Raw genomic sequence first — 17,785 nt, 5'->3', positions numbered from 1 at the left:
AATATCCTATATCATATTACTATACTGCATACCACTGTTTACAGAGAGAACAATACTGGCTACACACAGAACACAGCAGGAGATGGGGATGGAACATAAATGGATGTCTTTAGAGCAGCTAGTTTACAATACACAAAACCCTGTGAAAACAGATCTACACCATAGACTGTGTATAACGATGGACGACATGACAGCTCGCCAAAAGTGAAGCCAAAACATATCGATCGCCCCCTGGTGGCAGGCTGCAGTATAGCTCATAAATCCTGCCATGTTAGCGGATGAACATGGGCCAAACTAAAAAGTCAAAGTACACGTCAAATACTTTTTTCCCAAAGATGGTTTCTGTCATTTTCGGTAGTTGTTATCCCGCTGATTTATGTTCAAGTGTTAATTTTTCCGATAAGTTTGGTTTTAATTAGTAATTTGATGCTATAAAAAGGGGGCGAGATGTCTGATGATTGACAGCTGCTCTGAGGTAAGTAAGCGCAGCCGGAGGCTCAGGAATTGTACGAGACTTAAAATTTCCATAACCATCACCAGTCTGTGTAATAGAAAGTGTCAGTTTGATCATAGATGTAGTTATAGAGATATTACGGTTAGTTGTTGTGTCTTTCGAGCCAAACAGCTACCGTGGCGCTAACGTAGCAGCTAGGTGGCTCACGCTAACAAGCAGCCGTGCTCGGCTCGTGATTGGCTCAGGCGATACCGTGGCTCCAGTCCCGCGATCACTACTACGCAGACTCGGACTCCAAATATATTTTGGCTTCACTTTGGTACAGTGGGAGGAAGTGGAGACGCGTCGTCCATCTATATATAGAGTCTATGGTGTAGACATACTGTACGTACTCACTGAAATCACTGTGATTTAATAGAAAAGAACTTAGACTGTGTGGCTTTGACACACAGTACGACTACTGAGGACAGGTTTTAAACCTTAAAATAATTAAACTCACATTCATCTTGGCTCTCTGTGCCAGCGTACTGGGTGAAAACCAGTTCAACCAGCAGGTCCCCACTGGCTCCACTACATTCATTCGTTCAGATCCCCTGCACTGTGCAGACAGGGATGTGCATTAAACTGTGAGAGGGGGGTGGGGGGGGAGGCTGTCTGCTGAGGATCCTTATACTAAGGCAAAGAAAAGCAGATCACAGAACTTCATCCTAAACACATAAACCCTGTGATGTTATATACAGAATAGATACAGATGGACAGTGTGTCACTGTCAATCTCGCCCTGATTTCACTGTTTATCTACTGTTTATTTTCCTGCTGCTGCAGGAGGTTCCTTGGTGTTATTTTAGGGAAGAGTGTGTTCAGATAAATTGGGTGGCTACATACAGTTTGGTGGCGTTAGCAGGGCAGTGGTGGGGATTCTCAGCGCTGCAGTGACCCCCGGTGGAGACTTCATGGCTGGAAGGTAAACTGTGCAACAGGACTGGGTGTCGGAGGGATGTTGTTTAGACAGCAGTCAAGAGTCAGACTCTGGCGTGGCGGGCGTGGTCGGTGTGGTCGGCGTGGTGGGGCTGATGGCAGCGTTCTGGTAGCTCGTACCGTAGCAGATGTTTGGAGACAGGGAGTTGGTGTCCAGGGGTTTGGTCCCTCCTGGAGTCAGGAAGGGCCTGCGTGCCGGCGCTGATGGCGGCGCCTCTCCGGGCTTGGCGCCGAGGATGAATCTGGACTCGTCCTGCTCCTCCAGGTTGGATATGTCCTTCATCATGGTTTTACGGTAGGAGACGGACAGCTTGTTGGAGCCGTCTGACATCAGGTTGAAGCGACGTGCGAGGTAGACAACGGGGAGAGGAAGCATGGCCACGATGATGAGAGAGAAGCACATGGCCAGCGCCCAGGGAGGATAGCTCTCGAAGCGTTCCTGAGCCTGCAGACAAACACACACACACACACACACACACACACAGAGACAGAGGGTATTTAGTGATTATGTGTAATCCAAAGACTTTTTTTCTCTAAATGGAGAGGCGTATAAAAAAATCTGAAAATCTTTACCTGTAAGTATAAACTGTAAGAGATCAGCAGGTTGTTTTGTTGTGTGATGGAGAATAATAGTGTTGTTTAAGCCGTGCTAGCTGGTAGGTCGGCCCACAACTTTGGTTCAGACTGAAATATCTCAACAACTAATGGATGGATTGCCATACAATTTAATAAAGACATTCAAGGTTCCCAGAAGATATATCTGGCTGACTTTGGTGATCCCTGACGTTACCTCTATCGTTCAAATTTGTTCACTTTTCAGCGTTGCCAGATGTACGATAATTAGTCTGCGCTGTCTCATCTTAATTACCAGCACCAGTAATTTATTTATTTAGTTAGCTGATGGCCTTAACTGTTTTACTGCAGAATATGAACAGTCCTCCAGTCTTGTTATTTAATTTTGTAACAGTAGGCTATTACAAAAAGTGTCAGACTGGTGGATTTATGGACATATATCCATGCATTATAGCTTCGTCAGCTTGCTTTAAAAAAACAAAAAAAACGATGTGGTTAGATTTGTAGGTCGCGTCAAAAAGTCATGTGTTTTGTAAAATTACACAAAAACGCCTATTTGTTCTTGTGGTTGTGACTCTCGTACAATAATTTTCCTCAAAATACCATCATTTTAAGCCTCTGGTACGATAATTTAACATTTCTCATCTGGCAGCTCTGTTACTTTTGGATGGATTGCCATGACGTTCAGTACTCACATCCATGTTCCTGTCAGGATGAAGTGTAATAACTTTAGTGACCACCTCAGTTTTCATCTGGCGCCATCATCAGGTCAAAATCTTAATTTGTCCAATACTTTGGACAAATTAAAATCACATTCCCATCAGCCTCAGCTGTACTTTGTGTTTAGTCAATTAGCACATTCGGTCTGAACACCTGCTTTGTGTTATTACCTTGCATACAAACCTATTGTCTTAAATACCAGTGTTCTTCTTGGGGACACATATTTGTCTATGAGACTTTAGTACTAATTCCAGTAACACTTCATTTTACAGGTCCGCAAATTTCATGGTATTTAGGTGACAATTAGCAAGTAACCTATTTGAAATTTAATTGGAATTACTGCCAATTACCCCAATATTTACTTCAAAATCTATCGAAAATTACTATTAAGTTAATTGATATGCTTTATTTCCATGTCTACTGGTAATTAGATAATAATTAGCAAATAACTTATTTGAAATTTCTTAAAAAACCTCCCTGAATCATTACATCAGCTACCAGGTTACATTTGTGTTGACAATAAGTCACACAATGGTGAGATTTGTGTCTGATCAGAAGTGTCTTCTGTTAGTTTTGGTTTTCAACCTCCGATGAAAAGCAGCGCACAGCCGCTTCTCAAGCCTAAGGGCCCTAGTTTAACCATTATATGCTATTTCATCATATCAGTATTAAATAATGTTTATAATAAAGTAATTTTTGATGAATTTTGAAGTAAATATTGGGATAACTTGGCAGTAATTCCAAAGAAATCTAAAATAGGATACTTCTAATTATCACCAAATTCCCATGAAATTTGCGGACGTGTAACATGAAGTGTTACCCTAATTCCTTAAGACGAAAATGACATACAAAACAATGCAAACAGGATATTAAAGTTATTGAACCCTCTGACTCCAGACCCGAGGGCCAAGGAAAAACCTTTTAACAGGCGAATATACAAATTAAAAGAAACCCCAAAAATAAATGAAGACAGACTGACCAGCTCTTCGACCCACGCGTTGTATCCTGGTGGGCTGATGGCCATCTCTATGACAGTGGCTGAGATGAGCACAATGAGACAGAAAGGGGAGACGTACTTCCACAGGTAGAAATAGATCTTATATGGTCGAAAACCCAACATGTCCTCCAGATCCTGCATGAACCTGACGGAGAATGAACAGCAAAAACATTGCAGTAATGAGAAATGTCCCTTTGTACAATTCTACGCTTATTTAACTCTCCTCCGTTCCAGTTTTATTTCTATATTTCAAATTTGAGCGTGATGAATTGCAGACACACAAACCTATAGCCAGTTGTACCTTTTTGTGCCATAAAACCAAGCGACAGACAGATTCTCCAGGATGACCACGACTGTGAGAGGCAGTCCCGCAGAGTAATCGTCAAACATGGTGACGTAGTAATTCCCTGAGCGTTGAACGAACAACAGGCCACAGAAGAAGGCCACAATGCAGCAACACACTGAAACAAACCAGAGAAGAAGAAAGATTAGCGCTCCTTCAGGGGAAAAGAGGAGACAATGGAAAATAGAACAGTTTTGTTTACTGTGAGTGTTTTGCAGTCAGTACACTCGGAGCAATGATAGAAAGCCTAATGCATCCCAAATGTGCTTTAATGCGGTGCCGAGTCAGGGGTTTCAACTACTAATAGCATACAGTGTCCAGTCAGTGGGGAATCACTACCTGTGAAAAGCTCCTTCTGGACCTTGTAGGTGTCGAGGACCGGTGTGGTGATGCCGGTCATGGTGCCGATCATGCTGCCCAGACCGAGGTTAATGAGCATGAAGAAGAACATCACTGACCAGAACGGAGACCACGGGAAATGAGTCATGGCCTCTGTGAAGGCGATGAAGGCCAGGCCGGTGCCCTGGACAGACTGCAGAGAGACGGTCAGAGGACTGAAGTCAAGTAACAGACTGACAGGTGTAAAAAGAGTCTAATATACAGAACCTGTTCCAAGGACTCGCCTTGTTGAGCTCGTCCTCCAGGACACAGGGATCCAGACCCAGCTCGGTGAAGCTGCCCTCTTTCACCGCCTTGATGACCCCGTACATCTCAGCGTAGTCTTCTGTGGAGAGATGGGAGAAGTTCAAATGCGGAGGGATGAGATCGTGGCTCAGGACGTTAGAGTTGAGGTATCCCAGGATCTTCTCTGCATTCCTACAGAGATAAAAGAATCAGATTAGATCTTTATTGGTCAAGTACACACATTTAGAGGACGATACAGATATACAGCTAAACAAAGATATCAAGCAAAGTTAAACATGTACATGTTATATACAGACAAGGGTTGGACCCCATTCCATTTATTTACAGGTCAGATTGTTATGTACTGTATATACAGAATAAATACTGTGTGAAGAATGAGTTACGCTACTTACAGAAATGGTTTTATGTGCATGTATTGAGAGTGTATATACAGGATATAGTCTGCTTTGACTTGAGTACGAAAATGACAAGATAATATGTACATATCATTAGGGCTGCAACTAATGATTATTTTCATTAGCGATTAAATTCCCGATTATTTTCTCGATCAATTGTGGTCTATAAAATGTCAAAAAACAGTGAAAATTGTCCTTTCCAGTTTCTCAAATTTGTAAGGTGATGTCTTTAAATGTCGTGTTGTTTTTTCAGTCCAAAACCCCAACGATATCCACTTTAATATGATATAAAACAGAGAAAAGCAGAAAATCTCCATATTTGAGAGGCTGAAAACAGCATGTTCAACGATTCGTTGATTATCACAATAGTTGCCGATTTGTTTTCTGTCGATCTGACTAATGGATGAGTTGACTAATCGTTGTATTACACTGTAATATGTATGATATGTATGTACAGAAAGAGGATTTCATTAACATCTTTACTGTCATGATGTTGTTTTGTTTATTATTTCCTGTATGTCGTGAGGATTCAGGCTATAATTTTTGGTTTATGTACAGTATGTGACAGGAAATTAACTATTTCACGTGAAACAAACAAGTGGCTGAGATGGTCAAGCTTTTTTTGTTTTAACTTTTTGGCTTTAAAGATTTGAATGGTACATAACGATCAACAGCTTCTGCAGGTGTGAACTTACTCTACGACACACTTTTCATTCATGATGTTGGCTTTGAAGCCCAGCACGGCGAACACTACCAGCGTGGCCAGAATGGAAGTGGCAAAGTTGATGACAGAGACGAGCACGGCGTCGAAATGACAGTTGTTGTCGATCTTATTGTAGCTGGAGAAGGCTATGACTCCTCCGAACCCCAGCCCCAGGGCGAAGAAGACCTGGGTGGCTGCCTCCCTCCACACCTGCGGCTCCAGCATCTTCTCCAACTGTGAGAGAGATGGAGAGAGAAAGTCAGATCGTTGAGCAGTTTTTCAGTGTGGCTGATTAAAAATACTGGGAGGAAGAAAGTCTCACCTTGGGAGTGAACATGTGAGCGATGCCGTCTATTGATCCCTTCAGCATTAAACCTCTGACCAGGAAACAGAACAGCACTACGTAGGGGAACAGAGAGCTGAAGTACATCACCTGTGAAAGTGAAAAAAAAACACATTCAGGTAAGGAAAAACATATTTTTCTCTCATCACATCATCCATTTCTGCCTCATCCTCTCCACTACCTTCCCAGAGGAGGCGATCCCCTTGATGACAGCGAGGCAGACGATGATCCACGCCACCAGCAGAGACAGGGTCATCTTCACGTTGAGGCCGCCGCTCTCTGCGATGGTGCTGGTGGTGTTCAGAGTCTGACGGTACCAGAAGTAGGTCGTGGCCGAGCTTTTCTCACACTCCGGCTCCACAACTGTATGTTTTGCAGAAAGAAGAAGCTTTAGTTTGGGCGATAATGAGTATGAAGGAAGAGAAACGGGTGTGAAGGAGGTTTGGATGACGCGGAGAAGGGGAAATATAATGAGTGTTTGCTCTGGGTCAATATCTCAATTCCCGGCTGGTTTACACATATCTCGGACGTAAAGGGAGCTAAACAAGGTCGTCTGCGTGCTTAGTATGCAAAGCATGAACCTCCAATTCCCAACACCGTACAGTGCGAACACAGTATATTCTTCCCTCGGAGAAATTATAGTATTATATATAATGTGTGTGAGAGTTTAGAGTCAGCAGTGTTGCAGGATGGTGCAGATTCATGTATGCGGATGCACACAGACAGACACGTAAACACATCCAGGTGCAGGGAAAGCTCTTTATAGATGTATGACGATCTAATTCTGATGAAATCAAGACGGCCTCTGCTAAATTAATTACTGTCTGGTCACACTGGATCTATGAGAAGCACACACACAGTGAAATGTTTACATTCTGCTGCTGTCCTTCAGCGTTAGCGTCCTTCAGTCTGAATCTCCTTGTCTTCCTGCCAGCAGCCTCGCTGAGTCACACACATGCTGAGTGTTTATATGATCATCGCCTCTCTAATCAAATGAACTCCAGAGGGTTTTAATCTGGATTACGTCCGTGAAGTCGTGACAGATAGTTGTAAGGAAGTTAACACAATTTGTCTAACCTGATTGCTGCAGGTGTGTCGATAGGCTGAGGCCGCAAATTTAATCCTAAAGCTTGTTGTACCATGGCAGCCCATTGAAGAATTATTGTGAGAAGAACCACGTACATCCATTACATAATCCTGAAAATGTACGCACTCTTGATATTAGGCGATGAAGCATTAATCTATTGTAATGGCATTTGATTAAACAGGTCGATTTGAAACAACAAACACAAACTGGTCAGTATTATAAACCACTTAATGGCCAGAATACATATTTTATATCCATGAAGAATAAACCCGGGGATTGAGACTGCATTTAGTTAGCATGCTGTTCAGTAAAAACTCTCCTGTGTTCCTGTGCCTTTGATTGATTACAATTTCATGACAGCACTTATATTACGTAATCCAGGGAGGCAACGTGTTTCTGCACTGACATTGTATTACTTGTCTATGATTTCTAGCAGCATGGCTTTAATGGCAATGTAGTTCTGTGTATATAAGAAGTGGACGTAATGTCACCCGTTGGTTTGTGGACTACCGTTTTGAAGCCTTGAGTTCAGCATTTTGTGCCGTCGCAATGTTGTTTTTTTTGTGTGTGACACGAGAGGGTGGAGCTAAGTACAACCAAACACAGAAAACTGTTAGTTTGTATTTAACGTCACTCACTGGCAAGTGTCCCATTCCTTCTGATTGGACATTCGGCCCACGGAAGAGGATACTGAAAGGACTGGAAGAAATAGAAGATGCTCCAGCCGATGATCACATTGTAGTAGAGACCCACAAAGCCACACACCTGGATGGATAGATTGGTAGACAGACAGACAGATCTGTTTATTTACATTTTCCAGTATAAGGTGTAAAATTTCATACCTCCACTAAACTGTATAATAAGATCTGTACAGTGTGATAGAAGTATGTAAATGAGGCAGCGTGCTTTGTGCATGTTCCATGTTGCTGTCAGTCTTCTGATGAGTCTTGCCAGCCAGGACATTCACAAGCTAAATAAGGTTGAGGAAAGCATGAATAATTAAAGTGCTCTCTTTTCAACACTGATCTTCTGCGAGTTATTTATAGCTGCTTCTGCGCCAGCCGTGCAACTCCAAAGAAAGGCTACCTCTCACTCCCGAGCACATCAATACCTCCCATAATCCCAAGAAAGCCTGAGGCGGTGTGAAGGTTGTTGTGGTGACTCCAGATGTTCCTGTAACTTTATCCTGCTCTATGCCATATCAGTTTCATGGTTGTGACATGCTATAAACATGCACGAGGCACACAAAGCCGTACTTCCTTTAAATTAGGGATCAAATTGTCCCTCAGATAGATAGATATTCAAAGAGTCTGCTCATGCAGACGAAAGGCATAATATTATAAATTACCACATAGACATAACTGTGGCTTTTTTTCCCCTAATACTGGTGCACATTCAGCAGATGTGCGTCTGTTTAACTGCAGGCTTTTGACAGCTGTTCCTCCATCACAACCGCCCTGATTCTTATCAGAGGACCCACGCCTTTTCTCTCCACCTCACTGCTGTCAAGCTGCTTTTCTGAGGTGCCATAAAGCCTTTAACAACTACAGCACACTAAAGAAATGAAGTGCATGTTTTAGGCTTCCTGCTTTAGAGATGATAGATAATTCTGAAAATAAAATATCTGTGCTTTTTCCCCCCTCACCATCAGACTGGACATCCCTATCCCACCTAGACTGGGACAGATGTAGTTCCAGACGCCAATACTCCCACGTCGGACCTTCTGACCCACGGCCAGCTCCAAGAAGAAGAGTGGGATGCCGATGATGAGGAGGAGGATGAAGTAGGGAACCAGGTAGGCACCTGGAAGACAGGAAGGCTTGTTGAACTTAAACTGCACGTTGTATGAAGCATTGCAAGGCAAATTAGTCAATTTGTACAGTTTACACAAAAATGGAAGGGAAGTCAACACCAACACAGAAAAACAAGAGTGATGTCCGTCCTTAATTTTAATGTCTTTTGTTTAGGGCTGAACTAACGATTATTTTCATTATCGATTAATCGATTAGATGTTTGGCCTATAAAATGTCAGAAAATGGTGAAAAATGTCAATCAGAGTTTCACAAAGCCACAGATGACGTCCTCAACTGTCTTGTTTTGTCCACAACTCAGAGATATTCAGTTTACTGTCATAGAGGAGGAAAGAAACCAGAAAATATTCACATTTAAGAAGTTGGAATCAGAGAATTTAGACTTTTTTTTTCTTAAAAAAATACTCAAACCAATTAATCATTTATCAAAATAGTTGGCGATTAATTTAATAGTTGCCGACTAATCAATTAATCGTTGCAGCTCTACTTTTATTGTTGTATTTTTCTGACAATTGCCACAGACACAAAAGTATTTCCCTAAAGAATAACACAAAACAAACTAATATAGGAATTAAAGAATATCCTTTTTCCAGACTATGTAGGAGTTGACTTTTCCTTACAGATTTAATCTTTTGCTTTAAATAACGTAAACTTTACAGCCAACCACTTTTCACAGTGTGCAATATTGCTGCAAAATTCTGCTTTGTTTTTCGTTGACACCAGTACCTTCCTTGTTTGCTCATAAATTACAGTAAATCATATATTTTGAGGCCGCTGTCGTATTAGACTGCATTCAGTTTTTAATATTTTTTCTTTCTAGTAAAAGTATTAGAAACTTTCAGTAAAATGTAATCCAATACAACAGAAACATCACAAACAGTCTCAAAAATTACCACAGAAATGAATCAGCACCTTTTTGAAACAGCTGTTGTATTTTTAAAGGACAGTAAACTGTTTTTAAATATATTTGTTCTGGTCATTCTATGAGGGATTTGTAATAAATAGACTAAAACATGCAAATATACTGGCATTGTTCTTGAGTATAAACGTCGCTGTTTTAACACCAGTGTCATTTGTACAGTAATTCAGCAATTTTGCATCACGGTTAAAAAAATGTGATCCAGTGAGATATATTTACCGAACTCCCTCCCCCACCCGGCTCCTCTCAAACGTAAGGTCCTCGACTCCACTGATGAACATCCTTTGAATTTCATTTTAATTTTGATGTAAGTCTAAATTTGTCTCTTTGCAGCTTAATCCAGTGGAGGCGTAATCAGGATGCAGCTATGTGAAGGGTGATTCATCATCTGGGATTTATAGCAGGCAAACACGTACTACTATTAATACATAGTACAAAGTAGGAATTACATACAGTGACACAAACATTTGACAGTGGGCGGAGTAAAGAGGCAAAGAGAGAGGAGAGGAGGCGAAAGGCTAAATCAAGAAAGATGAAATAGAGAGAAGAGTGAGGGTAAATGTGAGGAGTTTTGGGCCTTTGCCAGGATTTGCTCCATCACAGATTATATAATGTGATATATATAAAGATGTGACAATGGAGGGAGGAATGATAGAGGATGTTAAAGGGTGAAGAGAAACAACATAAACGAGAGAGAAGCCCACACAGCGATAACTCCCAAACAACACAGACCTTTAATGTGTCTGTAATTGGCTGCCAGACGGACAATTACGGAGTGAAAAATGGCCGCTTGTCCGGTCACATAACGTGCCTGGTCTGAGAGTCTACCGACAGTAAATCCTCCCTATAAGCAATAAATCCTGCCTGTGTGCAGTAAATCAGACACAGGCGGTAAAGCAGCAAACACAACAACGTTAAAGACTTGGAGCGATGTGAGCAGCAGCACGTCTTATCTATCCACGATGACAAGATGTTTCTCCCGCTATAGTGAACTCAGGTTTTCACTGTGTGCGCCTCCGGTTACACGCTCCAAACCCTCATCACTATACAGTTACATTTTTTATCGAGCCCTTTTCTGTTTACCAGAGTATCAGCGGAGCCCAGACTGGCCTGTCGGCAGTAGTAATCAATAACGCAGTTATATTTAGACTGGGCTGTTTTCCGCACAATACAGCTGCTCTCTTGGCACTTCTGTCCTGAATGGAAGCTCCATGTAGTTTGTGGTGGTCGCTGGTAACTGACCTAGTGAAGGTGACACGCTAAACAAGAAGCTGAGCAGATGTTGACTTTATATATGTGAAAGATTTCAACAACAGATCACTTGTGTCAAATGGGATTAGGCAATCAATCAAATCAATATCACAGTGTTAAAGGAACAGTGTGAAACATTTCGGGGGATCTATTAGCAGAAATGGAATATAATATTCATAGCGAAGTTTTCATTAGTGTATAATCACCTGAAACTAAGAATTATTGTGTGTTCGTTAGCTTAGAATGAGCCTTTATATCTACATAGGGATCTGGTCCTCTTCACAGAGTCCGCCATGTTTCTACAGTAGCCCAGAACGGACAAACCAAGCACTGGCTCTAGAGAGAGACTTTTAAGTTTTTATGTTACCTGAAGGCCACCGTAGTTTTCCGACACACTTGTGAAACTGCGATAACGTGAGTCGCAGAGTGTAAAACCGTGGTTGCAGGCGTTTGGTCATAAACCAAAGTATTGGACAAATTAAAACGTTGATCCCGATGACTGTGCTATCCTGATGGGGATCATAAATAGCTGAACCCCTTTTTTTATTTTGGAAAATCACATATATTACATGTTCCGCTTCATGTAAAACATACGTAAAGTTGCTATGTTTATAACTTTTATGTGATTATATCATCTTTTAAACAGTCAGATGGCATTAGTGTTTATTAGTAGAAAAATAAAATATCACAGTGACAACTGGAGCACTCTGTTTTTATTCCATAGACTATAAAATATAGTCTACGTGACGTCATCCATAGCTTTGTGAAGAGCCGTTGTGAAGCTCAAACTAGGTGGCTCTGGCTGTCGCCATCTTAGCAGTGACTACTCCGCCAACCAACTCACGGCTAATCCAAAAATGGGCAAAGAGGTGGATCGTCGGTGGAGATGAGGCGGCCCAGGTGACGCAGGAGAACAGACAGCTAGCAGCTAGCGACCTGCTAGGGCACCCACCTGTCACTTAAAGCTTAATTATTCCGAACTTTAAGCCTTAATATAAGTCAAACGGGTGAGTTATATAAAAATTAACACCCCACGCAATTGTCATGAATGGGGAAATTAGCTATAAAACCAAAACCGTTTTTTGTACCAGGCTGTAAACATGTTTATTTCTGCTGTAAAGTCGGGAATATTAACATGGGGGTTTACGGGGAATGACTCGATTTTGGAGCCAGCCTCAAGTGGTCATTTGAGGAACTGCAGTTTTTGGCACTTCCGCGTTGGCTTCATTTCTCAGCAGGTTGCCACTTGCTTTATTCTCAGTGTCCCTGGGTTGGAGACACTATCAACGTATATTACTGTCTGTCATATTGTCTCTTTTTTTTTATATCTCAAAGGGTCAAGGTAACAACAGTCTGAAGAAGAGCATCTGCTTGAAACGTCACTTGAGGATGTGCTAATAAATTGCACTTAAGGGAGCTACAGTGAGTGGACCTTTATTTATATTTTCATTGCTGTCTTCTATTGGTCCAGCACCTGCCGACAACAGTTTTGGATGTGCGTAACCACTTCACATTGTTTGTCATGGTAACATCCTCCCACTGTGGGCCTTAAAGTTAAGATGAAGTTACTGATTTCAGTTACTGAAAAAGTAAAAGGAACTCTGTAGTGAATGTGATAGGTCACTTGGTTGACTGTGCCTTCTGCAACGCTGCAGCTTGGACTAATGCAGTGACTCACCTCCTCCATTCTTCTGGCACAAATAAGGGAAGCGCCACACGTTCCCCAGGCCCACAGAGAAGCCCACCTGGGCCAGGATGTACTGCAGTTTGCTGTTCCAGGCAGGGCGTCCATCGTTTTCGGGCACCTCTATCTGCGGGACCTTTTTCCCAGCGGCCCCTCCGACGTTCAGGGCGCTGTTCTTGTAGTCCAGCGGCTCCTCGTGTGCGAGCAGGTCAGCCACCGACTCCGTGACGTGCTCATGGCTCTGCTCGCGCTGCGTCACCTTGCTGTTCTTAGGCATCGGGGAGGCTGAGGGTTGGAAAGGGGGGTGGGGGTGGAGAGAGAGAGAGAGAAAGAGAGAGATGGAGTCTAGTGGGAACAGAGAAAGGTGATAAAGGCAGAGTGGAGAAGAGGTGGATAGATATAGCTGGTAGGGAGATGCTGAGGAGTGACAGCAGCTGGATTTTAGGTCTGGGCCTCAGTCCTGCATCAGAAAAACAGAAAGGTCAAATAGAAAATTATATTTCAAGGACATCATCAAAAATTTAAATGTAATCTTCTATTATTGGACTAAAATCCCATAAATAGTCTCCATTTTAAATAAAAGATTGCCAGGTTGGTGCCCTTGTCAAGGCTCATTTATTGTACAGTCATTTCAAGCTTCCTTTTCCTGGCTGTGATCCTTAAATAACACTTCACACAGTCGCTGACACAATTATTCCTCCATTTAGTGCTTGGTTAGGTTCGTAATGAGACAATGGATTGTAACACATGGTTATGCTTCTCCAGAGCCATGAAGGATGTCAACATAAAGACAGGAGACCATCCGTCACACCTGTGTGTGTCAATTTAACCCCATTCTTTCAACACAAACTCAGCAGGGACTTGAACAGACATTTTTTTACACCACAGCTCTTTGTCTCATGCGCAGTGTTTTTGGTCCCAAAAAAATTCCCAATCCTGCAAATTGTTCTATTTAATTTCCCTGTTCTGCAAAGCTTAACTTTAGTGGAGCTTTTTCCCCCCTCCTGTAAATCCCCATAATCCTCTGAAGCCTCACTGCAACATCCAGCCTCACCCCTCTCTCAGGGAGTGGTTGGTTCGACCCAAAACGTAATGGAAGTGAACATGATGCTTTGGATGAAGTGCCGTCATGTGTTCTCTTGATCCACATCACGAGCCCTGGTGCAGGCTCATTACTTATTGAGTGACTCATTTCTCCATTATGAAAAAAATCTGCTGTCCAGTGACGTGCAAAAACTGCGAATCTTAGGTTATCTGAACACCGTCAGAGGAAAAGATGAATAAAACTCACAACTGGCTATGAATGCAGATGATTCTCTGTGTTGGTTGTGACTGATCAAATAATCAAAGTCCTGTCAAAGCAGAAGGAAAATGTACGGCTAAATGAAGATGCTGCACCTCGAGTGTGATGCAACAGCAATGATGCACACAAGGCTTTGTCGTCACTGCTTACATCAGCCTCAAACAAACTCTGTTACCACCAGCAGATTCGCCACACAATCACTCTCAGAGCTCCTCTCAGTGACAACAATGATACAAACACTCCAGAAACTCAACTTAATTCGTGCTCAGAATGTGCATTTGCTTTAACTCGTTTATGCATTTTTCATCCCACAACAGATTTCCTCCTCTGTGCATGTCAAGATGAGCCTGTGATGCAATAATCCAGAGGCCATTCACAAGTCTTTATAATCCTGTGTGCATTAACTGTAAAGCCCCCAGCGCCGCTGCCTCTCTGCCTGTCTTGTCATTCAATCCCATCCTACAGCATACAAGACACGTAATATCAATCAGAGGCTGCATCATGAAGCCAGCAGTGGGAAATGAAAACACACGACGAATAATCCTGCTGGAAAAACCCACCAACACACAGTTTAGATGACCTCAGCTGATACTAACAGTCTGACTGTGTGGAATCATTTCATACCACAATAGACAGATGTTCTCTCTCCTGTGTCAATCATGGCTTTATAACGTCCCTGATCTTTATTTTTATTCTTCATAACAAGGGAAAGCATGCACATATGCAGGGTAATTCTTCACTACCACATCCTGTACATCACTTCTACTAAATGAGTTACTAAATGCTCATTCTGACGAAATGTCACATCAACACCAGAGGGTGCAATATACAGTCATTTTCTGTACATTACAGCAGACAATGAGCAGGATGGCGGGTTGTCATGTGTGTTTAACTGTCTTCTGTTGTGACTCTAACAATGGATGTACCGAGACTTGAGCTGTAACTAACAAATATTTTCATTGTTGATTAATCTGCAGATTATTTTCTTGATTCATATATAAAACGTCAGAAAAAAAAGTTAAAAAAAATGTCCGTCACAAATAGGGGCTGAACAATTTTGAAAAAAGATCTAATTGTGATTATTTTGGTTGATACTGTAACAGCAAAAGTCTGTAGAAGATGACGTGTAGGCCAGAACATCTCTGCAGCACCACAATATTTAATTTAAAATGGTATTTTGACACGCATTTTGCCATTTTTTACACAAATATTGCAGCCAAATTCAGATTAATTGTGCAGCCAAAGTCACAAATTCCTAAAGCCAAAGTTGATGTCTTCAAATGGCTTGATTCGTCCAAAACCCAAAGATATCCTGTCACATAATGACAAAGAAAAGCAACAAATCCTCACAAATGAGAGGCTGGAATAAGGAAATGTTTTTTTTTTTTTTTTTAAATAATCACGGAAATTCTTACTCAATCATCAAAATTATCTCTCTGTCAATCAACTAATCAATTAATTGACTTGTCGCCTCAGCTTTAAGCAACTGTGATTCCAAAATGATCACAGTTTATTAAAAATAACACATCTGAATGACTATAAATAATACTGAGGGCCTATTGTAGCACTTCAGAAATCCCTGTTAAGAAATCACACTTTTTAAAAAAAATGTCCCTAATAAGTTGAGCCCTCTAACTGTGAACACACACTCTCACACGTCACTGTTTTCACTGTCAGACAAGTTATATTTGAATAGTTAATGAGGTTTCAAACCACTTCCAGTAACACAATATAACACATAACTAACAGGATGAAAACAGCAGGTATATCAGCTTCAATAGTCAGTCCTGTTTAAAGTCCTCGCCTATAGTTCATGAATCCTTATTGATCGATTACCAGCCTCTTTTACAAGTCCAAACCTGCAGTTAGTGGTTTATCAGCTGTTTCACACTTTAAATTACAAAGTATTGAATGCCTGAAGCCTTTAACAACTAACTCATTCACTTTATTTTACTTAACTTTACTGGAAACAGCCCATTAGATCTCAGAACTTTAAGAAATAAATTACCAGTTTGGAAAATTCAGTTTCTATAGGATTTGTTTTATAACCAGAGCAAATCCAAATTATGGTTTTGCTGCTGTACAGTTCATAGAGGAGTGATGAACTAGGTGATTATAAGGGATAGATCAGAGTTTATGACTAATGTTAACTGTGAAATGTTGTTTTAAGTGCCCTTAAAACAAGACAGATTTGCTTTTTCCATTCTAAAGACACAGATTTGTACTTTTTTTTAATCTGTAAAATATAATCTAGTTGAAGAGGAGCAGCTAAACCTCAGTGGATGAACACACCTCACTATAATCAACACCACAGCTCAGATATCACTCATTGTGAACACCATGGTGACACATACTGGTGCTGATGCTGATAGCCCAGATGTTTCCACCTCTGGCTTCACTGCTCATCACGAGGGATGCGACGACTTTTAAAAACGCAACACAATCAAGGTCAAAGACGATTATTGTCTGACCTCTGTGCGTAAAAAAACAGAGCACATTTTTCCATCACGATGCAAAATTGTACACGAACTTCAGCAGGACTCAAAATAAAGCTGTGTCTTTATAAAGACATCAAATTAAACTATTTTGCAGCTTTATGTGAACTTTCTTTTGAGGTGATAGAATAGAATAGAAAGCTTTATTGTCATTGTATTAAATACAACGAGATTCACAGTTTGCCACTTCTGGTCAGTGCTTTAAAACAAATACTTGACAAGACTAAACGAGGCAGATAAAACATATAACAGGTAAAACACACACAGTTATAAAGCAAATAAAACAGGTAAAGTAGATGTAATAAATAAACATAAACAGAAGTGTTACACTAGAAGTATAAAATATAAAAAATAATGTAATTGCACTTGTAAAACAGGTAGGGTAGATGTAATAAATAAATACATGTAAACAAAGGTAGTTGCACTTGAGGTGTATATTGCATCAAGGATATTTGGGAAGAGAGAGAGATGCACATGTGGAGGGGTGTTAGGAAAACAAAATCTTTCTCACCTGGAGTCTTTAGCAGCAATCAACAATATCCAGGGTTTTTATTATGAACGCAGAATAAAGTGTCCTGAATAGATCCTCCGTGCAGCACTAGTGTGTCGGTGTCGGTGTGGTGGCTGGATGACTACTGGAGGACTGGAGGATCACATGCTGCTCTGCTGCCCATTAACATGCAGGCTGGAGAGTCCGGGACGCACCGTGACGCACAAAGTGCTGCTCATTACCAACTATGACAAATATCACCTGCCACTCACTCTGTTGTTGTTGGACCATCACAGCATCATCTGTGCATGGCAAGGTGGGATGCTGCTGGGAGAGAGAGAGAGAGAGAGAGAGAGAGAGAGAGAGAGAGAGAAAAGGATGGTTTGTCAAGGTTATCCACTCCTACCTGAGGAAGTGATGGTCTGACGCAGCTGTCGTCATTTTCAATTGATAAAACATTTAAGACGTTCAACACTGGCCTATCAGCAGGAGGCAGAAATAACCTACAACAGGGTTTATTCTGAAGGTGACAAAAATATACTGTTAGCATCCCAAAAACACAGTTGTAGCCTCAAACAGTGAGATTGTTGGGATG

The 17,785-nt window shown here is 41.4% G+C and overlaps 1 protein-coding gene across 2 annotated transcripts; it reads right to left on the bottom strand.

Moving 5' to 3' along the window:
• Window positions 1-1,466: 1,466 nt before the first annotated feature.
• On the bottom strand, window positions 1,467-17,565 carry LOC141767488 (sodium-dependent neutral amino acid transporter SLC6A17-like). Of its 2 annotated transcripts, XM_074634847.1 has the most exons (11): window positions 12,897-13,359; window positions 8,883-9,040; window positions 7,876-8,002; window positions 6,332-6,513; window positions 6,130-6,240; window positions 5,800-6,041; window positions 4,688-4,880; window positions 4,404-4,596; window positions 4,023-4,182; window positions 3,704-3,866; window positions 1,467-1,876 (listed from the first exon to the last, which is right to left on the bottom strand). In XM_074634847.1, the coding sequence occupies exons 1-11, from the start codon at window positions 13,177-13,179 to the stop codon at window positions 1,469-1,471; spliced, it is 2,220 nt and encodes a 739-aa protein (XP_074490948.1). In that variant the 5' UTR covers window positions 13,180-13,359; the 3' UTR covers window positions 1,467-1,468. The 2 variants fall into 2 exon arrangements, with proteins under 2 accessions (XP_074490948.1, XP_074490940.1); XM_074634839.1 differs by lacking the exons at window positions 1,467-1,876; window positions 3,704-3,866; window positions 4,023-4,182; window positions 4,404-4,596 and adding an exon at window positions 17,212-17,565 and having other exon boundaries at window positions 4,610-4,880; window positions 12,897-13,362.
• Between the last annotated feature and the right edge of the window lie 220 nt (window positions 17,566-17,785).

Source organism: Sebastes fasciatus, chromosome 1 (assembly GCF_043250625.1).
Source record: "Sebastes fasciatus isolate fSebFas1 chromosome 1, fSebFas1.pri, whole genome shotgun sequence".
NCBI classification, from domain to species: Eukaryota; Metazoa; Chordata; class Actinopteri; order Perciformes; family Sebastidae; genus Sebastes; species Sebastes fasciatus.
The sequence above is the reverse complement of the archived record's forward strand: the minus strand, read 5'-3'. Positions and strand labels throughout refer to the sequence as shown.

Coding starts and splice junctions, on each gene's coding strand:
- LOC141767488 (XM_074634847.1), bottom strand. CDS start 13,179: ATGCCTAAGAACAGCAAGGTGACGCAGCGCGAGCAGAGCCATGAGCAC. Junction 9,041..12,896: donor GTGCCAGAAGAATGGAGGAG/GTGAGTCACTGC, acceptor CCTGTCTTCCAG/GTGCCTACCTGGTTCCCTAC. Junction 1,877..3,703: donor ACGCGTGGGTCGAAGAGCTG/GTCAGTCTGTCT, acceptor GTTTGTCTGCAG/GCTCAGGAACGCTTCGAGAG.